Genomic DNA, 22948 nt, shown 5'->3' with positions numbered 1-22948 from the left:
GGCCCTTCTTGGCGCAGTAGAAAGTCACTTAGATTGAGTCCTCCTTCTTCTCTCCAGTTTGAGAATGTCAATTACGAGTCCTGGCCAGTGGCTCAGCTGGTTAGAGTGCCATCATGATACACCAAGGGTGAGGGTTCAATCCCTGGTCAGGGCACATGCAGGAACCAACCAGTGAGTGCATAAAATAAACGGAACAGCAAATTGATGTTTTTCTCTTTCTCTTTTTTTCTCTCTTTCTCTAAAAAAAGTCAACTATGTGGAATAAAGGTTGGCAAAAGATAGTCCTCAGGCCAAATTCGGCCCAGGGCCTGGTTTTGTCCTGCCTGAGAGCTAAGGAGGGTTTTTATATGTTTAAGGGTTGTGAAAACTAACTAACAATATGCAACAGAGAAAGCCTCAACCAGGGGCTCTCTGGCCCTTTACGGAAGTTTCCCAGCCCCGGATCTAGAGAAGAGTAACAACCTGCCTCCCTGTGCACTGATGCCACGGAAGAGGTAAGTGCCTGGGAGCTTCCGCAAGAGGTCCCTGTGGGCCCCGACCTCCACCGCGTCCTGGCCTTGGACCCCTCCAGCCCCCTGCACAGGGGCGCCACCCCTCAGCTCCCGCCCTCGGTGGCCCAGAGGCCCTTCTGAGGGGCGTGGTCCCGAGCTCAACACCTTCCAGGAAAGTGGTGGTGGTTTGTGCCTTTGCCAGAAGCCAGCTTGATGCCCGGCCAGGGCAGAAAGAGCCAGGGAAAGGGCGAGGGTGCATGAGGTCTCCCTGTAGGGTGCTCCTGGGAGGGAGGGGCACGGCCGCAGGGGCCGGTGCTGGCCGGCGCACTGACTGCAGACGCTTAGGCAGCTCAGCAGAGCGCGGCCCCCTGAGGCCTGCTGTCCGTCCACAAGGACCAGGAGCCCGAGTGTCTGGGGGGCAGCCCAGCCCAACTTCTGGGCTGGTCCTGGGCCCCGCGGCTTCAGGTCACCACCCCCCGTACGTCTCCCTGGCAGTCTGCACCCTGCTTCCCTTACCTCCCTGGGGCCTTGCCCCTGCCCCTCCTCCCGCAGGCTCGCTTTCCCTCTGCTTCCTCTGGCTTTTCTTGGGCTACTAGGGGACCTGCCGCGGAGGCCTGTCAAGGGCACGGGGCGGCGGCCACCAGGTGGGCCAGGTGAGGGTGTGTTGATTGCAACTATGCAAAACAAAACCGCTCAGTGGGCCTGCTTTTAACCACCGAATGCCGGACCAGGGCAGCGCTCCGCAGCGCGAGTTGAAGCGCCCCTTCAGGGAAACCAGCACTTGCCGGCCAGCTCTAGGGGCCGCCGCTGCCGCCGCTGCCGCCGCTACCTACCGCTGAGTTCCCCTGGGCGCGTGAGCTTGCCGTGAGCATGCGCGGAGGACTCCCCCAGCCCGCAGGCGACCCGTGGCCCCAGCTTCCCACAGAGTCCCCGGAGGTCCCAGGGGGGCCTCCGCCCGGTCTCCAGCCCCTGCAGGACTGTACCTGCGTTCTTAAACCCGAGATGCAGATGGCGCGGCCCAGGGGGAGAGACAGACCCCAGCTCCGTTTCCATCCCGTCACCCTCTGCGCGACCCCTTGGAATCGCTGTCTGTTCAAAGTTTAAAGCAGGGAACGAGCTAAGTGCGACAGTTGTGTTTCACAAGTACACATTTTAGCTCACACTGAAGATTCACTGAATTCAAGTAAAAACTTTACAGTTGACATTTCTTCTTTTTTACTGCATTGTTTAAAACTGGAGAATGACTCAAGAACAGACCACATCAGTGGTGCAATTCTCTCTTTTTTCCTAAATTGTATCGTTTACACACAATACAAAAGGACTCATGAACTTCCCCCTTGTTTGTACTGTACTTCTAAAATAATTTTATTTTACTCGTATACGGTCAAAGTTTGGGGACAAAAAATCCTCTCTTTCTGCACTTACTTTCTGGCCATTTTGTTGTGCGCGTCACGTCACGATTACGTAAAATCATGTGTGTTAAATGACGCACTGCAAAGACACTGCGGTCCATCCAGGCAACGGGGCATTGTTCAGCACCGAAAAGAAACGAGCCATCCAGCCGTGAAAAGGCGTGGAATGAACCCCGAATGCACTTCCCTAAATGAGAGAAGCCAGTCTGAAAGGGCTGCACACTGTGCAATTCCGATTCTGTGACATTCCGGGAAAGGCGAAACCACAGAGACAGTGGAAAGATCAGAGGCTGCCGGGGGAGGGGAAGGCGGGCTGCAGAGTTGGCGCCTGTCCCGGAGCCAGGGGTCTGCTCGAGGTCATGCTGTGTGAGCGAGGGTCCGTGTAACCTGACTCTGCTGTGTGCCAGGCATCAGCCCCCCCTGGGGGGGGGGCAGGTGGGAGGAAGATGCTCTCTCTCCCCCCAAGCTGTGCCAGCTGCCTGGCCCTGGAGCTCTTCCCCCCACCCCACCCCACCTGCCTGCCTGGCCTCTCCTCCTCATCATTCAGGTGTCAGTGCTTGTGCGGGGAAACAGGGACTCTTTTTCTCTGCTACTGAAAGTCTGAAGAATGCTACTTTGGACACACATTAATGAAAGTCGAGTCTGCCTAGTAGGTGAGAGAATCAACAACACAGTGTACCCAGTTGTTAGATGAATCTTCAAGTTCAAGTTCTGCGTTAGTTAGGTCAGACAGCATTGCCACCTAGTGGGCAGTAACACATTCTCCCGGGAGCTGCGCGCCAGGGATACTGTTTGGTAAGCTGCTGTTTCAGGTGTCAGGGCAGGAGGGGAAAATCGCCAGTTCCCTCCCAGCTCTGCCAGTTGTCAACTATAGTGACCCTTCGACTCTGCCCTCTGCCCTGCTCACCGATTTCACGTGGAAGACAACATTCCTTCCTGGCGCTTTAGTTCTGGAGAGAAGTAGCACCATTATGAACTCTGCTTCACACTTTACCTAGAGCAGACGACCTGAATGTGACTTTTTATGTACTCTCGGATATATGCTTACCCATTTGGGCTCTTGTTGGTGACCTTTTTCATTACATGCTGGATGGTGATATGGGCCGTCAGAGTCCCTATGTGGACTGGCTGGCGTTTCAAAGTCGAGGGACACGGTGCTCACACTTGTCACCGTTCTCAGTCTGGAAACTCGGTTTTCTGTTGTGTCCTTTATGAATTTAGATGTCCTCAAACAAAACCAGAGCCGTCCGACTATGCTTTGTACATTTTCAGCTGCCAAGAGGGCCGGGGAGGGAGGTGGCAGGCAAGCACCAGGGTCGCGGGCAAGGAGGGGAAAGCACGTGCTCAAAGTGGCGCGGGGTGGCGGGAGAACGAGGAGTCAGGAAACCGGAGCGCAGGCTTCCCCGACACCTGCGGTAGGTGTGACGGACGCCGGTGGGTCCCTTGCGCCACGTCCACAAGGATGGCTATGGGAGGATCTGGCGGACTGGCAAGAAAAGCCGGCCGCAGGGCTGAGGTCTTGTCGCCCCGAGTTGCAGGGCAGGGGTGTCCAGCGCCTGGGGCCCACGTGGTGCCCGAGCGCCTCCCGACCCCTAAGGGTCAAAATGCAAGAAGCCCGAACGTCAAGGCTCTGCCCACGGCGGGGAGCCGGCGGAACCAGGCTGCGCACAGACACGAGGAGCCGCGCACTGCGGACGCGACACGCCCTCCCGCCGGGGTCCGCGGCGGGCGGAAGCGGCTCCGACTGCTCCGCAGGGCCGTCCCGCGAGCGGTCCGAGGTCGGGACCCGGGACAACGCCCGGACCTCCTCGCGCAGAGACGCGCGGAGCCCACCGCGCCGGCGCAGGCAGGGGCGGGCCGAGGCGGGGCCGAGGCGGGCGGCGATTGGCGGGACTTGGGCGGGCCCCACCCCTCGGGAGGGTCACGTGACCGCAGGGGCGGGCGCGCCGATTAAGCCAGGTTTTGCAGCCGCGCGCGCGCGGCGTCTGCTCGGCTGCGGCGGGGAAGGGTGCTGTTTGGCTGGGGGCGTTGCGCTTGGCGCCGCGGCCGGGACTGAGCGGCTCCCTTCAGCGAGCGAGGGTGGTGGCTGCCTCCCTCTCGCGTTCCCGCCCGCCGGCTTCGGCCCTCCCGGGACTCCGCGGAGCAGCGGTAAGTGGGATTCAGGAACTGTGGCTGGAGCCGGGCGGGGCGTTCGGTAGGGCACGGGGCTGCCCCATTGGCTGGGCCGATTTTGGCGCGCTCCTTATCCGCGCTCCCCATTGGCTGGCGCCCGCAGGGGGAGCCCAGCGACCCCGGAGGGTCGGGGACCGGAGGCCTGGTGGCCGGCGTGGTGCCGGACTCTGCCCCGCGCCTGACTGTCGGGAGGCGGGACGGAACGCCCACCCTCTGGACTAGCGACTGGCGGTGGGCGGGGGCGGGGGCGGGGGTGGGGCGCACGTTGGGCTCCAGGGGAAGGTCGCGCAGTCCTGGTCCCCGGTTAAATAGCGGCACTGGTGTTGGGGACACCGGTTCCCTGTGTGTCAGCACTTCCTGTGGACCCAGGCCTGTGCTGGCATCCTTAATCTAGTCGGAAAGAACGGGGGAGTCAAGTGGGGCGCCAGGCTGCAGACGGGAGTGCGACAGACATGTGGAGGCTTGAACTTACCTGATCGGCGGCTTTCAGCGTTTGTAATGGGACACGGGCGCAAGCGCACGCACATCGCAGTTCAAGACGCCGGCCTCCGGCTGCTTGGGAAGATTCACTAGGCAGAACCAGGTCCTCGCATCCCTGCACTCCGACGTTTTCTCGTCTTTTCATTTTCATTCTGATCAGTTATTTTTTCCAAACTGTTGGTGATCCACCGGATGGGTGTGGGGTCCCGGGCCGCGCCACCCGCAGTTTGGAACACGTCACCTTGGCTCAACCTAGTGGGTGCCGACCGGCATTTGCTTCACACGAAACAGCACAGAAAATCGGGTGCATCTCCTGAACTTTGTAGTTTGCGTCTGTGTGCCAGGGCGCACGGTAAAGTGTGCACGCGGTGGGTCACAGTCCAAGTCTGAAAGCCCCCGTGCGGGGAGTCTGCACTGGAGGAAGATCATGCGGAGACCCCCCTCTCCGAGCCTGGGGGTCATGGGTCAGGTTTCAGTGGGTGGGCTCAGTGGTGTGAGTAACCTCATTACCTGTCCCTTTATCTGCCCTAACCCTCTCTTCCCAGCTCCTGGGGGTGTCTCCTACAGATGCAAAAGCATGCACGCTGAGCCGCTAACAAGTGACTGCCAGAGCCGAGCTGGTCACACACAGGAAAGGGCGCAGTTGGGGTGCTGTCCTCTGGGACTGATTTGGGCGTCCCCAGCTGTCTGAGCTTCTCCTGTCCTGGGACATTTCCCCGCTCTTTGAGAGCCCCGGGTTCCGCCCCGGACACAAGAAGGCTTTGTGCATTTGTTTAGAACATACACAGTTTTCCAACCAGAGTTATTGTGTGCGTGCTTGTGTAAAATGCAGACATCAAGGGTCACTACTGACTTCTGTCACTTCAGTGGTTGGTGAGGCCGAGAAATGTGGTTCCACCAGCACAGGTGAAGGTCTAAGCTCCGCCTCCAGGCACAGACCACATTCTGCTTTTGTGTCCCCAGGTGCACCATGCATCCCGCCATGAAGCAGAAGCAAGAAGGGACCCACGGGCGCGTGAAGGTATGTGGCAGGGTCACGTTCCTCTGTGGGGGAAGCATAGGCCCATGAGTGTTTGAATGTGATTTAGCCCACTTTAACCTGGCTGTAGTTTCTGCCAGTTTTAAGTCACTTAATTTTTGGCCAGAAGAAAGTAACAGTAGAGAACCATTAAAAAATTGGTTACAGTCAAATAAATGTTAGCATTCCTGATGCACGGGCACGGGCTGTCTTCCCATTTATTCCGCTCTTCAGTTCCTTTCAGCCACGTGGTGTAGTTTTCGGAGTGTTGGGCTTCACACTTCCTCTGCTAATCTTCCCCCTAAAATGTTTTCTTTTCAATGCGACTGTGGGGGGAGTGGCTTCCACACTGTCACTGTGCTAACTGTCCCGGGTAGAAGCCCAACTGATTTTTGTGTCCTGAACCCCGAGACCCTGCCGACCTTGTCTGTGCCGGTGCTTGTCAGTGCACTCAACTCTGCGGGGCTTTCTGTAAACAGGATGGTACCGGTCATTCCTTTCCTCATCCTGCTCACGGATTCCCTGCTGACTCCCTGTGTGCCAAACTCGGGGTGAGTGTGCCCCTGGGTGCTTTCTTAAGAAAGGTTCGCAGAATCTCAGATTGTTTTCTAAAAAAGATGAAGGCCCATCAATCATGTAGAAGGACCTTTCTGGTTGCGATGACTCTGATTCCCGTGCACCATCTGCATAAAGAGAGTGATAACAGCAGGATTACACTCGGGGGGAGGGGCTATAAAGCTGGCATTACAAAAGTTAAATCTTGGAAACCGTCTTCTCTGAGGAAGGTTCCAGCGTTGTGTTTGTTCCCACCTGTGCGGAGACTGTGGGCTAAGCCAGGTTCCCTCTGAGGTGCGGGGGTGGGGTTTGTTCTCACGGTAGCTGGCCTTTGTTCTTCAATTAAACAGTGAGATCAGCGGCAGCAGGAGAAACCTGACCGTGGGAAGGCCGCCCCGGCTCGCGAGGGGCCATGGGCAGCCAGCCGCTTTCTCACGCGGCTCCGGTGTCCCGCTCCCGCTGACCTTGTCGGAGGGCCCGGCGGTGTTTGCTGTCCCGTGGTGGCAGGAAAGCTAATGACTTTTGGCAAAACTAGAGAGAGCTTTCTGAGCGGGAAATAGGCAGGGGGGCATTTGCATACTGCAAGGGGGGCTGTCTTTTCCCCAAACAGCGGCATGGGCCCCTGCAGCATTCGGTGTGCCTCCACCGCCCGCAGCGCTGGCTGCCCCCTAGCGAGCGGGCCTCCCGCCAGACTGCTGCTGCAGTGGGGGGCGGCGGGGGGGGGGGGGGGCTGTCCCTGGCTTTGTGTGAGGCGTGTTCTCAGGCTGCTGCGTTCCTTCGGTGACACAGGGGAATGCGTTAGGCAGCGGTCCTGATGATTAGGGGAGGAAGTGCTTTGCAGTGTGAATAATTTACCCCCCCCCCCCCAGTTTACCTGCTTTGTCTGGTTTTACCACACATGTGTCAAGTTTGGGTGATATGATGCACTCTTAGAATTTCTTCTAGCTTTATTATAATTTTATTTAGTTTGTATTATAATTTCAGGGAAATAAGTGTGTTCAGTTGGTTAAACCGATGTCTTGTTTACACGCAGGCGTATAAAATTATATAGCTGACCAGATACAGGGTGGGCAGAAGCAGGTTTACAGTTGTCTGTGTGGAAAACAATGCAATAATCAGTAAGGTACAACCCAGGAGTAATTGGTAAGCTATGATACAAGACGCACTGTGTTTCCGGCACTCATGGCTGTGGACCCGCTCTGCCCGCCCCGTGTCGGAGGTCTCGGTGTCCTCTCCCGCTGCACGGAGCAGGGCCGAGTGCCCACGCGGCACTCAGTGACCAGGCACGACTTCTCTCCACTTGCAGAGCAGCCCCGTCCCGAGGAGGACCCTGAAGATGATCCAGCCCTCCACCGCCGGGCCCCTGGTGGGACGGGAGAACCAGGTACGCGGGAGCTCTGGGCGAGCCCCCTTGTCCGGGACCCTGGGTCGCTGACGCTGGGAAGTGACGGAAGAACGATCACTGCGTCTTCCCCGCCGGAGGGGCTGTGGCTTTAACTGTTCACCGGGGAAGTTCACATTCGGTGCAGTGGAACGTAATGTCGGTAGAACTGAGGTGCCGTGACACGTGAATTAGCCTGCGGGAGGCGTGTTTGGGCGTTGTGAGAACGGAAAGGTGGGTTCCTCCATTAACCTCTGGGTGTAAGTGGCGAAACCACGGACGAACGTGTCTAGGCTTTGGCGGATGGGAAATCCTGCCTTTCCGTGGTGCCGAATTATTTCGGTAATAAAAACGATTTCAGTGAAGCCTTACACCTGAGTCTGAATCAAAACAGTTGCTGCAAATGAGACTTATGAAATACACCTACACATTTTGGTAGAGTTTTAAATTGTGATTTTTTAAAAAAATGACAAATGTATTTTGATACAGGTACTTTTTTGTTTTTAAGATTTTAAAATTTATTTTTTAGAGAGGGGAGGGAGGGAGAAAGAGAGAGAGAAGCATCAATGTGCGGTTGCTGGGGGTTATGGCCTGCAACCCAGGAATGTGCCCTGGCTGGGAATCGAACCTGCGACACTTTGCAGCCCGCGCTCAATCCACTGAGCTATGCCAGCCAGGGCTAAATTATGATTTTTTACGAAGGAAAATCCGAAGATGTCAGCGGGACACAGATAGATGAATGCTCCATTTTTCATACGCAAATGGCAAAACCACCCAGCTATCTTTTTTATTTCCTAACAAATTTATTAAACAGTGATTGTATGTTCTTTTAAAAATTTCTGCATAGTTATATTTGCCCTCTACACCATCTTTGACTTTTTTCTTCTGATATTCTTACTTTCTGCTCTTAACCAATGGCTGCTCCCCCTCCTCCTCACTTTTTCCTCTTGTCCCTGGACTCCAGCGATGCCTCCCTCCCTCCCTCCCTCCCGCGGTTCTCCCTTCTCCCGAGCACACGGCCTTCAGGAGCCGTGCCTGCTCTGCTCCCAGGTCCCCCCAGCGACCTCGTGCGTTAGGTTGGAGTAAACGAGACTGACATGTGTGTCTCCGTTGCAGCTGGTTAAGGGCTCGTCCAGAGCGAAACACGGGGACGGCCAGCCGGCATCCAGGAAGCCCAGCCCTGGGGCTGCTGCGGTCGCAGAGCCCAGCGCCGCTGGAGGGGTCGCCCGGGCAGCGTTTGACCTTATGGTCACAGGTACGAGAGAAGCAGTTGTTACGCCATCAGGAATTCTGCCCACAGCCTGTGCAGCTGCGGGCACGGTTACTGGAATGCTTTGGTACTGTTTCTTCTGGTTGTAAATACGCAAACACTGAATTTGAGCAAGTCTTACTTTTTCCTAAGATCCAAATGTGGATGAGAGGTAAGAGAGAAGGATCGTGATTGATGTGGCACCTTGGATACGAGTCTTTTCAGGGGGAAAAAAAGTGTCTGGAGAGTGAACTTGAAGGAGGGAAGTCGAACGCCGGGGAGAGTAGGGAGGAGGGGCCGGTGGGCTGAGGCGGGGGGGGGGGGGGGAGCTGCAGGAGGCGGGGCCTGGGGTGTGGCAGACACCAGAGGGGAAGCGGGTGATGGGTCCGAACGTTCCGGAAGGCCATGGGTGCTGCTCTTGGTGAAAAGAGTGGAGACGCGGCGAAGTGGGCTGGCGTCCGCAAGGCCGCAGCGTCCCCGGGCTCTCTCCGACCTGCCTGGGGGACCCGGAGGAGCAAGGTCCGCGGGGCTGACTGCGCAGGGGCAGCGGCAGAGGCAGGGCAGGGGCTGCGCACACGCCGGGAAGCTCTTCGGCGTGTTGTGGACGCACCGCCGGGCTCGCGGCCTCACTGGGCTCTGCCGCGGCTGGCGCCGGTGGCACGGCCCCTCGGGTCACCACACGCGGAGACGGGCAGCTCCGCTCCGTGTCGCGGGGCCACTACAGCAGCCGCACTGGTGACAGCGATCAGTCCGTGTCACCGGGACACGGGACTCGAACTACAGGCCCTCGGCGGGCTGTCTGGAGATCCTTAAAATGTGGGGGAAATGAAAATAGGAAAGAGCGGACCCAGTTTTCTAACTCTACGTTTATAAAAATGGGTGTTCCTAAGATTGTAAATTGTTTCTTAACTAGAAAACGTTCTGGGGTTGTTACAGCCGCATGGAGCGGTGGTGGTTTTCAAAGTCACGTGTAAAACGCCGGTTTATTTCAGAAAACCCCTCCTCTGAGTACTGGAAGGAAATGGCAGAGCGACGGAGAAACGCTCTCCATGAAGCACTGCAGGAGAACGAGAAAGTAAGCACCGAATAGAATTTGTGCCGTTTTTTTTAACCCCCACTCGACAGTGCGTATTGAGTTTAGAGAGAGGGGGAGGGAGGGAGGGAGGGAGACAAACCCGGGTGTGAGAGAGAAAGGTTGCCTTTCACATGCACGTGCCCTGACCGGGGATCCAACCCGCGACCTTCCGGTCTATGGAGCGATGCCCCGACCCACCGGGCCGCATCGGCCGGGGCGCAGTTTTCCATTTCCGTGTTCCGTGTGCTGCCTGGTCTGTTCGGGTGGAGCAGTGCAAACTGGCTTCATTCCGGCCTGGGAAGAGTCGCGTTAGCCGGGCGACCGGCGGCTCCAGGGCTGTCACACGAAACGGAGCCTGTGGGGCGAGAGCCAAGGGCAGCGCCTGTGTCAGGGCTCTGCCCGCGTGGCCGTCGGCTGCCCCCCGGGAGGGCGGCGTCGGGGTCGCAGCGCGGAGCTCTGCGGAGCACTCAGCCTGTTTGCGCCCTGCAGCTTCACAGAGAGATCGAGCGGAAGGACCAGGAGATCGCCCGCCTGAGGAAGGAGAACCGGGACCTGGCGGAGGTGGCGGAGCACGTGCAGTACATGGCGGAGCTGCTGGAGGTGGGTGCCTCCGCCCCGGCCCCGCCCCTCCTGTGAGCCCGAGTGTGGCGGCCCCGCCCGGCGTGCACTCCCCGCCTGGCCCGCTAGTCTGTTTCGTGAAGCGGGCGGTGCATCCTGTTGGGGCTTCCCCCTCGTCTCGCAACGGGAGCGCTAGGGCCTGCCGCGTGGGTGTGCGAGGGGAGTAGGGAGCCAGAGGGGGTGCCTGCCGAGGGGGGTGTCCGCACCCACAGTGGCGGCCAGGAGCGGCGAGGCGTTGTTGAGTATCGTGAAGCAGGAGAACATCGGTGCTCTTACGGGGATATACCAGGAGTTACCTGTGTCCGAGAGGTTGTGGGAAAGTATTGTATTTGATAGTGCACAGATTTTTAGACTGTTTTTAATTTAATGCCAGTGTGACATTACTGTTTTTTATAAAACTGTTCATTGGTACACTACATAAGTTTGGTGGTCTCACCTGACTTCCTTTAAAATTCAGGAAAGGCTGATTTGTTTGTAAGAATTAGTCTCATGATTGTTACTTTACCAGCCTTCACCTAAGAAATCAGTCTTAAACTTACTCGTGTTTGCAAGAAAAAGCACCTTGCTGACGGATGACTTCCAAATGAAACCGAGCACTGGGGTGCTTCCCCGTTCAGGCCGTGGCGGACTCGGGCGTCTGAGGTTTGCATCTGCAAACGTGTGGCAGCGCCTCACGTGCCCGGGAGGGTTGTCCACGGTGGTCGGCAGCGCGGGCGGCTGGCCCCACGCCGTGGGCAGCGAGGGAAGCGCTTGCTGGCTCCGTGTGCGAGCGTGTCAGTGCCTTAAAGGCCCAGCAGCCGGTGAGCCGCGTGACTTTGCTGAAACACGACCTGCCTGCGTGGTGGGGACTCGGACAGAACCTGGGTTTTCAGGGCCCTCGCTCGAGAGATGTCGTGAGAGCCTCATTAGGGCTTTGAGGTCAGTAGTTTTAGCGTAGTGATGAGGGACTCGGGTTTGGAGGTCGTTACGATAAACTTTCGGTTTACTCTTTAAGAGACTGAACAGCAATCGCCTGGCTGACTCTGGGTCACCGGAGAGTCTGGACTCCGACTCCGAAGGGGAGGCTGGCGAGGACTCAGGGGCCGAGGGCTGCGCCGCGGAAGCCGTGTCTCCCTTCCCAGACGCGGAGCCGCCCTGTGCGTGAGGGTCGGGAGCATTCGACATGAGAAACACGCCAGCCAAGTTCAAGTTCACCTCCACTGCCCTTCTTTGTAGCAGCGCAAATGCCTGCGTACTGCAGGCTTGAGATCAAACTTCCTCGTTTGAATCCCGGACCCTAATGTGGTATCAAAGTACAAATACTATGTATTTTTATTCTGTGGCATTTCATGTACATAACGTTTTCTTGATGTCAGACACTACCTGTGTGTGTGATAAATAAACTTCAGTGTCCTTTTGAGCACTGCGTGCTTTTTGGAAAAATGACATCTAAGTAAAATCTGTCTATGTGGTTTTATGGTTTTCTTTCTGTTCCTGTTGTTTTGGAGGAGACGAGGAGAGAATGAATTGGCATCTGTCCCTTTTAGACTGAAACAGTTGAGGGGTCACTCCCGAGCCTGGTCGTTACCCCAGACTCGCCTTGGGGACTGTTGGTTCCCGGGTGTCCCTCCCGAGGAGTCAGGACGGAGGTGAGCACACGCACCTGAGTGGCAAGCAAAGGCCCCGCTGGCCAGGGCGGCCGGACTCCTGGGAAGCTTATGGGGGGGCAAGTGAAGTTCAGTGTGGAGACGCAGGAAGGGCTGAGGGTTCCAGAGCCTTCTGTCCACTCGTGGCCCCTTCGATACAGTAGAAAGCATACATGTACAGGAGGAACAAGAATTAAGAGCAGCGTGACATTAACTGGGGGTTCCCTTCAGTCCTCCCAAAGAAAGGACAGTGGAGTACGCAGCCCTGGGACCTCACGTGTTCTGTGAGGAGCATGCGAGGGCCCTGGTAGGGAGGGGCCACAAGGAGCACGGTCCAGGTTAAAGGATTCCCTTAGGCAGGTTATTAGTCCTTACAGATTTGTTTTCTTATTTCCAATATTGAGGTAACGCCTCCCTCTTATTTTACTCGGGTGCCTGAATGAAGTTTTAGAAAGTGGAAGCTGTCATTAATCTATAGCAAGAACATCCTATAACAGATTCTGTCGCGAATAGCTGTGGGGTCCAGTATGACAGCCACTCAGCCGTATGTGGCCGCGGAGCATGGGAACGTGGCTGGGAATGAAGAACCGAGACGCTGGTTTCTATTTATAAACAGCCCGGTGAGGGTAGCAGCCGCTGGATTAGACGGTGCGGGTCTCTGTTTAGGTGTTGGTGGGGGCGGGGGTACCAGCCTGGAGACAGAATTGAAGAGTCAGTGTTTTGTTTTTGTTTAACAGTAAAAAGTGCCTTGAAGAATTACACGTGTGTCGAGGGGGCGGGAAACGAGCCGAGAGGCCGTCGGAGCCGGGAGGAGGGGGGAGAGCTGCGTGGAAGAGGGCGGCTTGGCGAACAGGAAATGTTTCTGGGAAATGCAAAAGACAGGTTGCCACGATTTGGTGGCAGAGAGGAAAAGATTTTAAAATTCACGAATTAGCACTATCAATCTTTCAGAAGAAGAGATAAGGGGGAACCCCTCTCCGTGACCTGGGATTTGGCCAACTCCTCAAATAGGACAGTCCCAGTGTCCACCGGAGAGACAGCAAAGCGAACGTCCAGGTGAAGACCAGTCCGCAGGGGCCCCGTTGTGCGTGTAGCCACCCAAGTGTCCATCTGCAAGGGAGTGGACGGGTCAGCGGAACGCGGCGTCCACACAGCGGAGTGCGGCTCAGCCACAGAAGGGAGCGGCCCGTGAGTGGGGTCTGGAAAGAGGTCAGAGGCGCCGAGTGAGAGAAACCAGGTTGGAGACCCTCCCGTGCGCTTGTGTTTAAATGCGACGGTGGTGAGCTCCAAAGCCCTTCGACAAAGCGGAGTGATTGCCTGGGGATCTTGTGTGGGGGGCGGGCGGGGGAGTGGGGGGGTGTTGGGGCAAATTTCAAGAGGGAGCCTGGGGGTTGTGCGGGTGCTAAGGTTCCTGCACTGGGAACTGTAGCCCGAGTTGACTCAGAGAGCTCGGAGGCATGGCCTTGAGACGACGCATCTGATTGTCAATTAGGTATCGGCTGTCAGAATGTGGGTCCGACCTGGAAGAAGGTCACGTTCTGGGAGCCAGGGAACCACCGCGGCCCCAGACAGGGCCGCTGGGGGCGGCCCCTGAAACCAGGCCGACGGGACGCAGGTGCGGCCCACAGGGCCTCCGAGGCGGGCTGTGGGGCGGGTTAGGGTTCGGCACGTCTGGGTGCCTTGGCGTGAAGTCATGTGATGCCCCACAAGTCCTGCCAGTGCCCCTCACGCCCTCCTGTGACTTCCCGTTTCAGGAACCTGGCCTTCCTGAGGTCGTTTTTAAACGGCGGTGCGTGCCCCAAGTCTGGTTCTTGCAGACTGGGAGCTGACCTGGGGGTGTCAACCACCTAAAAGAAAAGCACGCAGGAAGACTCGGTCGGCCTCTGCCGTGTATTTCCGTTCTGCAGGGCCACCCTGGGCGCCGGGCGCGGGGAGGTCAGCCCCTGTGGAAGCCGACCAGGAAATACAGCACCTGCGCGAAGTTCTCCGGCCACCCGCCCCAGTTCTCGCCGGCCAGCAGCTGCAGGTGCCTCCGCAGGGCCGCGTGCTCCTTCAGCTCCTCCATGAAGTCCGAGTTGTTGCATGTCATGACAGAGAGGACGTAGCACGTCCAGAACTTCACCAGGAGGTGGCTGTTGGTCTCGCTCTTGGAGGCCGACTCCACCGGGTCATCGAAAAACGCAGCGAGGATGGGGATGAACCTCAGAAGCTGGGCCTGGCGCTGGCTGGCGGGGTCCAGGTAGCACCAGCACGCCACGCTCTGCAGCAGCAGGATCCTGGTCTTCGGGGCCAGCTGGTGATTCTGCAGCAGGAAGGCCACGTCCCTCATGTGTTCGGCCGCGAAGGTCCCCGACGTCGGGCCCCCTGCAAGGCAAGCGCTTGTGTTTCCAGACGGGACCTGGGGTCCCCGGCGGCCAGGGACAGGCGAGCTCAGGGGCTCCTGTTCCGGTTGCTGCGTGCGGACGGACCCTGGGGTGCCTGGGAACGTGGGTGGCGACCAGGAGTGATGTGAGAGGCTCTGGGAGGAGGTCCCTTTGGTTGGGTGCCCTAGGAAGCCCGTGATCACCCGGTGAGTCTCCCTCGTCCTCTGTCACTCCTCGCCCTCCGCCTGTCGGACTTGACGAAACACCAGTGTGCTGGAGCAGCCACAGGAGAGCCGGATGGCTAAGCCGCAGCGCCGGGTCCGGGGGCCGGAGAGGTGGCTCCCGAGCTCTGCCCTCCTCTCCCGACCTCCTAACCCGTGTCTCAGCCCAGTTCCCGCAGGGTGGGGCCCACGTGCCCCGGAGCTTTTCCCTGCTTTGCTCGCTGAACCCCACCAGGTCCTGGGCTCCACTGTTCTCATCTGTATTCCTGACTGACCCCCGACTGTCCCATCCAAACCCCAAGTTCCGAGAAGGCAGGAGCCGTGAAGGCATCGCAGGGACTGCTGGACGGTGGGGCAGCCGGCGTCACTGGCTGCAGTCCAGCCCTGGAGTTTCCACCGGGCTCACGTTTCTCTCGGGTCCCAAGAATGTTCTAGTCAACGTTAAAGCCTTAGCTGAGGCCGCGGCACAAGCCTTTCCCCGGCTCCCCGCCGGCACAGCTGGGGCTGAGCCACATCAAGTCAAAGGGCTCTGGTACTTTTACAAGCGGCTCTTCCTGCAGCGGGGGACGCAGCTGTGTGAGGGGCCCGGCCTGGCGTGCGGCGGGGTCTCGGTTGCCCAGCCTCTCCCCTTCCTGTGGCCCCCAACCCTGGCAAACAGTGAATGTTTCCTGTCACGGACGTGTTCTTTGAAAGATTGAGTCTCTCAAGCTACATCTAAGTAACTCATTTTCCCATGAAAAAAGTATGAACAGTTAGAGCTACCAGCCAGAACTTCTAAGGAGGAGGAGTGGTGTGTGTGTGTGTGGGGGGATGTAGACAAATGTGAACAAGAATTAAAAAATGTGGGGAAAAAAGGGCTTCTAATAAGGAGATGCATCGTTGAGGACTATCAATCAATAACATGTCACAGCAAATCCTGAAATTTATTACAAAGAAAAAAGGAGCGAGTTTGGACTTAACCGTCAGACCGCTGCGTGTCTGAATGGTTTGCCACTGAGTGCTCTGGCCAAGCGGTCGGTAACCCCTGCTTCCCGCGGGTGCACCCCGCCGGCCGCCCAGCAGGTGCTTTAGGAGCAGCACGTTCTTGTTTGTTTTTCTCAGCTATTTCCTGTGCAATGGCCTTTTCACAAGATAAAAACACGAAGTGTGTGACTCAGCAGGTTGGAATTCTACTGACTCAGTGTAGATCCTTGATGTTTTTTATAATAAGAACTTTGACAGTCACTTTTAGTTCGTATATTTTTGATGAGTAGAAGCAGGGAACAACGAATCACGTATTTGATGGACACACTTAAAAAACAGATCGCCGAGGAGAAAATAATTAGTAATGTCTTCTGTGGTGCAAAGACAAAAATGCTAATAACTTAGCAAAGGAAGAGCTATCGGAATTTCAAGGCGAGAACTGCGAAGACGGCTCACTTAGTGTCATAAACGAAAGCTGGGGAGGTTCGGGCCAAGATGGAGGCGTAGGTAGAGACCCCTCACATCCTTGCACAGCCAAAAAGAGGGTAACAACCAATCTGAAATCAATAAACCACCAAAAGCGCCAGGAAATCAAACTGCATGGGACTCCGACAACCAACGAGTTAAAGAAAAAATCAGCCAGGACTACCAGACCCGCAGAGTGGCCGACCACGTGGGCAGACTCGGAAAAACCGCTGCGACCAGGCTTACCTTGGGGGCGGGCTGGCTGTGGAGCTGGGGGGCTGCGAGGGAGGGGCTGACTGGCGGGGGTCCACGGTGGGTGTGGCCATAGGAGAAGCTCCCGGTCTCACAAAAGGGTCCACCGGAAAGCGCGCTGGAGACGAGCCGGCAGCCGCACTGCTCCCTCTCTGGCCCCGCCCCCCGGGGGCGGAGCCGCGGCTGCTGGGAGCGTGGCCCCGCCCAGGTGAGCGCCCAACACCCCGCCCCCTCCCGACCATCAGCTGCCCCGAGAGGAAGAAATCTGGCCCCAGTTCGAGTACAGGGTAGAGCCCCAGGAAGAGAGCTAAGTGCGGAGGGGATCGCCAGCCTCGCTGGTGGAGGGTTTAAAGCCCTGGTAATCCAAGCGCTCCCAGGTCTGACTGAGCTGGGTCGAAAAGTGAAAAACAAAGGAAGGACACCCAAGGTGAAGTAAAGCAGAATGTTCAGGGAACCAACAGCGACAGCAAGGACACCAGGGCGCAGAGCACCCATTTGGAACAAAAGGAAAAAGTACACAACCATCCAGAACAGAATGAAGAAGCAAGGATTTGAAAAAGTGAAGAGACTCTTACAAACCTCTGGGGCAACCTGAAACGTTCTAACATCCAAATCATAGGGGTGCCAGAAAGAGAGGAGGAAGACCAAGAGATTGAAAGCTTATTTGGACAAATAATGAAGGAGAACTTCCCCCATCTGGTGAAGGAAATAGACTTCCAGGAAGTCCGGGAAGCCACAAGAGTCCCAAAGAAGTTGGACCCAAAGAGGAACACACCAAGACATACCATCATTAAGTTACCCAAGATTAAATATAAAGAGAGAATCTTAAAAGCAGCAAGAGATAAGGGGACAGTTACCTACAAAGGAGTTCCCATCAGACTGTCAGCTGACTTCTTAAAAGAAACCTTGCAGGCAAGAAGGGGCTGGAAAGAAATATTCCAAGTCATGAAAGACAAGGACCTACATCCAAGATTGCTCTATCCAGCAAAGCTGTCATTTAGAACGGAAGGGCAGATAAAGTGCTTGCCAGACAAGGTCAAGTAAAGGGGTTCATCGTCACCAAACCATTGTTATATGAAACGTTAAAGGGACTTAGAAGATAAAAAATATGAACAGCAAAATGACAACAAACTCGCAACTATCAACAAATGAACCTAAAAGAAAAGAGAAACAACGGAAACAAAAACGAAGCAAACCACCAGAAGGAGAATAGAAATGGAGATCCCACGGAGGGAGTTCAGTGGGGAGGGGGAGGGGGAGGATGGGGGGGAGGGACGGGGGAGAAGCAGCCGGCTGGGAGGCGGGGAGAGAGAAAGAATGGTAATGGAAACAGAACTCAAAGAACTTGTCTGTACAGCCTGTGGACCTGAACTAAGGGGGGCAATGCTGGAGGATTGGAGGGGCAGGGCGGGGGGGGGGGTGCGGTTAGAGGAGAAAAAAATCGGGAAAATTGGAATAGCATAATCAATAAAAATATTTAAAAAGAAAGAAAAGGAAACAGCTGGGGAGGCCAGTACCTGTGAAGGCCAACAGCCCGATGCGGTAGGCGGCCTGGGCCCTTTTCTCCACCGCCAGGGATTTGTTCCTCAGCACCTGGCCCAGCAGCACCATCTTTTCTTTGTGAAAAATACTCTCCGCTGCGGGGACGGGTTCCTCCTTCTCCTTCTTCACGAAGAGGGCCTTCACCTTGGTGTTCCAGAAGTTCTGCAGACACTGGTACAGCCCTGCAAAATACTGGCGAATCTGAGCGAAAAACTGCCCGTGAGACGCCTGGGCCTGCTCCATTGTGCAGGCCGGTCGGCGCGGCTCCCGCTGCACCCCGGGTCCGCGGGAACAATAGCCGAGAACCCGGAGCGCGTCACCTAGCAACGCAGTAGCCAGGCCGACGCAGGCCCGCGGAGCGAGGGGTTCTGGGGGTTAGGGCCGGGGATTCGGGTACATGATGATGCTTTTGACTTTTGAGGAGCTCCCAGTCTTTTTTCTCCTGGTAGCCTTACAAAGTATCAGCGAAGTGAGCAGTTTCTGTCCTCCTGTACGAAGAAAGGAATTTCCCGGCGCGAGCGAGGTGCAAGGTGCATGTGCCGACCAGCTCCCTAGGGGGCGGGAACACAATACGGCCGACTCGACGTGAGAGTGGAAATTCAAAAATAACTTTTATTGCAACTTACATGAGACAGACACAGTGATGGATACAAATGCCGCAAAACTAAAAGCACCCCCCTCACCAAAAAATAAAATGCAGAAGTGGATACAAAAGGGATGGAGTCCATTACTCATGCAATATCCAAAAAACTTTTTTTAAAAAACCACAAACCAAACAAAAAACTGTAACATTTGTGATTTAAGGTTCTATAGAAAGTATCATGTCAACCATTTAACGTAGACCAAAGACTAAACATACGAACTAGACTGTACAATGCACTTGAAAAGGAAGGTTATCTGCATATATATAATATTTATAAATGTACAAATGTATATATACAACTTCACAGTCAAAAGGACTCTTTGCCAGGAAGCCTGGCGAACAACGTGAACTTTAAAATGAAATCAGAGTTGCTTTTCAAGGTCTCGCTACACATGGAAACATTTGAGATGACACCCACGTGGTATCGTGTACAAACACACCCAGAGTACAGTTTCAGTTACACTCACACCAAATTTGATATCTTGGCATTTCCCACCCCGAATACTCTCAAGGGGAAGAGGTTCCTTGGTAGCAGTCCTGAGAGGCCGTGCACTTCACCCTGATCGGAGCTGTGAGGGCGGCTGCCGTTTGGACTTTTTGGCCAAGGGGGCCCAGCAGGGGTAGGAACTGGCCCGCAGTGCGCAGGGGGCTGGCTCCCTGCTCTCACCGGAAATGTCACAGAGGCCAGGACCCCTGTTGATGTCCCTGCCCCTTCTGTGCTCTCCCTCCTCAAAGAGCATCCCAGCCTTCTGAGTCCAGGACTTTTGGTTTTGATTTGTCTTAGCAACAAAGTACCTCTACTGAGCAATATCATTTAAAAAAATGGCTCTTGGTTTTGAAAAAATAAAAGCTTCCGCCTCGCCTGTCTTTGTTCTCAGCACGTGCGGGTGTGATCGTGATCAGGTGGCCTGGAGTCTCCCACCAGTGTTTTCACCACGGGAGTGGGGGGAACGTGCTTCTGGAACTTTCAGGGTGGAGAAAAGAAGCGGAAGAAATGGTGGACATTTTGAAACAAGGAAATGTAAAAACCACTAAACTCCTACAATGTGTCGTTCTACCAGGTTCTGCAGGCAAACTTTTATTTGAAGGAATTCTTTTTTGTGTTTTGCATGTAAGGGAGAGTTGGGGAGCGGGCGCAGCACGGGGGGCGGGGCGGGCAGGGGGGGTGGCTGGGGGAGGGGCGCTCCACCCTGAGATCAGACGCGCGGGGAAGAACCGCAAGCCGCACGACGTGCACCGAAGCGTCAATCACGGGACTGGCTCACGCTGACAGAAGAACTTCCACAACAGTGCGCAGATGGCTATTTTGAGATCCCACACCTGGCAGGTGGGAGGGGCTCAGACTCGCCGGCCACGTGGCGAGCGCGCGCAGGGCACCCGGCCCCAGGCGCTGGCCACGGGTGGGGGCGGGGCCGCAGAACCGGAGGGAAGGCTGCTGCACCGGGCGACTTCCAGGTGGCCCCGGTGGCCCGCTGCGAGTGGGACACCCCGGCCGGCTCCGGCTCCGTCACGGCGCTGCTGGAGCACCAGGCCCTTGGGAGGACGGCTCCGCGGCGGCCGAGCCAACCGTCCGGTCAGAAGGCCATGGCCACCTCCGCCCCGGGACGACTCCCGGCGCCGACGCCGTCTCGAGGGAACTTGTCCAGCTGCTCATACGCCAGCCGCCCGTCTTCCCCTGCGTGACAGCGTGAGAGAGGGACACGGAGTCAGCCTGACGTTCCCGCCCCCACCCCCCTCGGGACACGGGTCAGTGCCGGGGAGGGACCGCTGGCGCTCGCCAGTGCTAATGTCAGGCGAGGGACAGCCGCCCTCGGTGACTGTTCCATGTGTCATCCCGGGACAGCTAAGGCCGGAGGCGCGAAGGCCACCAGGGCTTGAGACCGGGGAGCCCCGTGGGCCCGCGGTGTCGGGGTTCCCCTGACCGCCTCATCCCTGCACACCCATCCGGATGGATCCGTTCCAGGTGTGCAGGGGTGTGGCCAGGGCAGGCTCTGGACGCCGGAGTGTGCGACTTCCGCCTGGCCTTGGCATGTGACGTGTCGGCACGTGTGAACGGTCATTCATAAAAGTCAAATTGAGGCTTTCAGACTTCAGCCAAAAAATGACCGAGTGCCCCGTAAACGTGGTGCCGGTGTCTGTCTACCGCCCGCAGCGAGTCCGTGTGTCAGGAGGACCCTGCTGGTCAGCCAGTGTGTGTCTGTGAGTTACTGGACTCGTCTGCTCCGTTTTCCCTCTTTTAAAAATAGTGTCGGAAAACGGGAAGACAAAGCACAGGGGACTAACGATAAGGAGCTTTTGTCTGTTTAATTGGGAGACTCAGGAGCAAGGAATCAGCCGTGCCAGTCGGAACTCTACTGGGAAGAGAGGACACAGACTGACCTCCTAGGAATGCACTGACATGGGTGCGTTTCAGAAACGCAGTAGGTTTACAGTCTACGGCCGCGTCGGGAGATAGGGCCTCCCAGGGCGACACCCCGTCTGGAATAACTCGTCCCTCCGGGCGCTTTAGTGGGTCCCACCTCACACCCACGGGAGCAGAGTCCCCGGAGGGGGACCGGGCTGGAGCGTGGGGAGCAGGGCCTGGCGGTGCCAGAGGCCGCGGCCACGGGCAGAGAGCTCGGCCGAGCGGTGACCCCCTGCACAGGGTCAGCCCGCGGCGGCCCGCAGGGGTGGCTGGGCACCGAGAACGCCTGCCTTCCCTCACGGTCGTTCCGGAACTCGCGGGGAGAAAAGCGGCGCCCACGAGGGACGCCCTGGGCACGCTGTTAGGGAGAGAAGTGATTTCTGGGCGGTAAGGACTGACTCTGTTATCCGCCCCACAGCCGCGCCGGCAGAGACTGCTCTGTCTGTGGCGACACGTTCAACCCCAGGACGGAGCCTCAGGACATAAACGGTCACCCGGGAAGAACAATAATGAGGTGACGTTCACGGGGGTGACAGAGGCCAGGGACGCTCCGTGACCTTGGCAGGCTGCCAGCGTCAGACCAGGTGGCTTTGCCCCACTGGTGGTGCCACCGCCCGACAGATCACAGCCGAGGACTCAGCAAACAGCCCCGTTGGGGGAACTCACCCAGAGCCAGGAGCGTGTCCGAGGCTACCTTCCTAATCTCCTCCGCGTCGGACCGACACAGCGCCACCAGCATCCTGATGCTCTCCGTGGCCTGCGGGGAGGGGGCGGCCGTCAGCAGCATGCCCTGACACGCATGTTGGGGCTGCATGAGACAGCGTCTCAGAGCCGGTGGGGAACCCCCCCTACCGTCCAGCTGGGTGTCAGGAGCCAGGGGCCGGTTCCCGGGCGCCCCAGGGACTGCTCAGGAACCAGGTCCAAAGGACGGGGCTGAGAGAGGGAGGGGACGAGTGGGGGGGTCGCTGCTGGGAGGTGGCTGTGGGCTCCTCGCAGACCCAGGAGGCTGGAGGTGGGGTGAGACCGGTGGGGTTTGGGGTGACTCCTGCCGACAGCGAGCTGGGTCGTCGAGGGGACGGGAAGACGGGGCCGGGAAATGCTGGGGGTGGTGGCTGGGGCCCAGGGAGAACCTGCAGGGGGCGGGGTGGGGGGGGGGCGGCTCCAGCCACTCGCTCCCGCTGAGGTCCAGGGAGCTGATCACGGACACAAGCCAGGGCTGTATTTCTGGGAGGAAGCTGGGCTCCCGACCCGGAGGTGGCGGGGCCAGGGGCCGGAAGGTGGCGTGGGTGGGCCCTGGGTGATGTGCCGGTAAGGCAGGTGGGGCCGGCCCCGGGGGCCCCGGAGCTGAGCACCTCGGGCTCTGTGGCTTGTGTCCAGGGGCGGGCGTGGGCGGGGAGCCCTGCGCTGCCCTGGCTCTCACGGCCTGGGCGGGGAGCGTAGAGCGGGGGCCCGGCAGGGTGTGGACAGAGTCCTTCCCTCAGCGCGGAGGACCGCCCTCCGGGAGGAAGGGGCTGGTCCAGGCGCCCCCAGCACGCCGGACTGCAGTCCTCGGGCGGCCCTGCCGTTTCTGGGCCCCGTGCCGGTCGGTGAGTCATCCCCTCCCCCTTCTTTCGGGGAGACCCACTTTTCTAGTGCTGACCCCACAGCAGGCGGACACAGGATCGTGTCCTGAAACATGCGGATTTTCACGGAACAAAGTCACCTTTAGTTACTGTTTAAAGAAAAAAAACAAAACTCCGAACTAATCCAGAGGGAGCAGGGCCGCTACGCCAGGCACCACACACACACACGGGGAGCTGCCCCGCCCACGGCCCCGCCTCGCCCCATCCTGCGCCGGCCTCACCTGCAGGCTTCGCAGGGCCAGGCAGGCTGCCTTCTGCAGCTGCAGGTCCGGCGCGCTCAGGGCTTCACAGTAATAGAGCACGGCCTGGGGGGAGGGAGGACAGTGTGAGGACACGCGTGGTGGCCATGTTAACGGCTTGTGTCACCTTCACTGCCCGAGAGAGACTACAGGTAAAG

At 57.6% G+C, this 22948-nt stretch overlaps 3 protein-coding genes and 1 long non-coding RNA gene across 7 annotated transcripts in view; 1 reads left to right on the top strand and 3 right to left on the bottom strand.

The window, feature by feature from the left end:
- Window positions 1-2589: 2589 nt before the first annotated feature.
- LOC118498121 lies at window positions 2590-3843 on the bottom strand. The gene is made up of 2 exons (XR_004900643.1): window positions 2952-3843; window positions 2590-2853 (listed from the first exon to the last, which is right to left on the bottom strand). It is a non-coding gene; the product is annotated as an uncharacterized LOC118498121 (long non-coding RNA).
- Window positions 3844-3846: 3 nt separating this feature from the next.
- GMNN (geminin DNA replication inhibitor) lies at window positions 3847-11850 on the top strand. Of its 2 annotated transcripts, none has more exons than XM_028503477.2 (7): window positions 3847-4051; window positions 5519-5576; window positions 7435-7512; window positions 8626-8764; window positions 9751-9833; window positions 10323-10433; window positions 11446-11850. In XM_028503477.2, the coding sequence occupies exons 2-7, from the start codon at window positions 5526-5528 to the stop codon at window positions 11593-11595; spliced, it is 612 nt and encodes a 203-aa protein (XP_028359278.1). In that variant the 5' UTR covers window positions 3847-4051; window positions 5519-5525; the 3' UTR covers window positions 11596-11850. The 2 variants fall into 2 exon arrangements, with proteins under 2 accessions (XP_028359278.1, XP_035871157.1); XM_036015264.1 differs by lacking the exon at window positions 3847-4051 and adding an exon at window positions 4206-4306.
- A 2136-nt stretch (window positions 11851-13986) lies between these two features.
- Window positions 13987-18125, bottom strand: ARMH2 (armadillo like helical domain containing 2). The gene is made up of 2 exons (XM_028503476.2): window positions 17858-18125; window positions 13987-14440 (listed from the first exon to the last, which is right to left on the bottom strand). Exons 1-2 carry the CDS (start codon window positions 18123-18125, stop codon window positions 14013-14015), a joined length of 696 nt encoding a protein of 231 aa, XP_028359277.1. The 3' UTR covers window positions 13987-14012.
- A 351-nt stretch (window positions 18126-18476) lies between these two features.
- Window positions 18477-22948, bottom strand: part of RIPOR2 (RHO family interacting cell polarization regulator 2) — a 78563-nt gene continuing 74091 nt past the window's right edge. For all 3 annotated transcript variants that reach the window (XM_028503386.2, XM_036015015.1, XM_028503387.2), the window contains 3 exons: window positions 22773-22856; window positions 21596-21686; window positions 18477-20200 (listed from right to left, as the gene is read on the bottom strand). In XM_028503386.2, coding sequence (XP_028359187.2) covers window positions 20100-20200; window positions 21596-21686; window positions 22773-22856 — 276 coding nt within the window. In that variant the 3' untranslated portion in view covers window positions 18477-20099. The remainder of the gene's footprint in view (window positions 20201-21595; window positions 21687-22772; window positions 22857-22948) is intronic.

The sequence above is a fragment of the Phyllostomus discolor genome, chromosome 14 (assembly GCF_004126475.2).
Source record: "Phyllostomus discolor isolate MPI-MPIP mPhyDis1 chromosome 14, mPhyDis1.pri.v3, whole genome shotgun sequence".
NCBI classification, from domain to species: domain Eukaryota; kingdom Metazoa; phylum Chordata; class Mammalia; order Chiroptera; family Phyllostomidae; genus Phyllostomus; species Phyllostomus discolor.
This window is presented reverse-complemented; position numbering and strand designations above follow the sequence as displayed.

Coding starts and splice junctions, on each gene's coding strand:
- GMNN (XM_028503477.2), top strand. CDS start 5,526: ATGCATCCCGCCATGAAGCAGAAGCAAGAAGGGACCCACGGGCGCGTG. Junction 7,513..8,625: donor TGGTGGGACGGGAGAACCAG/GTACGCGGGAGC, acceptor TCTCCGTTGCAG/CTGGTTAAGGGCTCGTCCAG. Junction 8,765..9,750: donor GTTTGACCTTATGGTCACAG/GTACGAGAGAAG, acceptor GGTTTATTTCAG/AAAACCCCTCCTCTGAGTAC.
- ARMH2 (XM_028503476.2), bottom strand. CDS start 18,125: ATGGAGCAGGCCCAGGCGTCTCACGGGCAGTTTTTCGCTCAGATTCGC. Junction 14,441..17,857: donor CGGGCTGTTGGCCTTCACAG/GTACTGGCCTCC, acceptor CTTGCCTTGCAG/GGGGCCCGACGTCGGGGACC.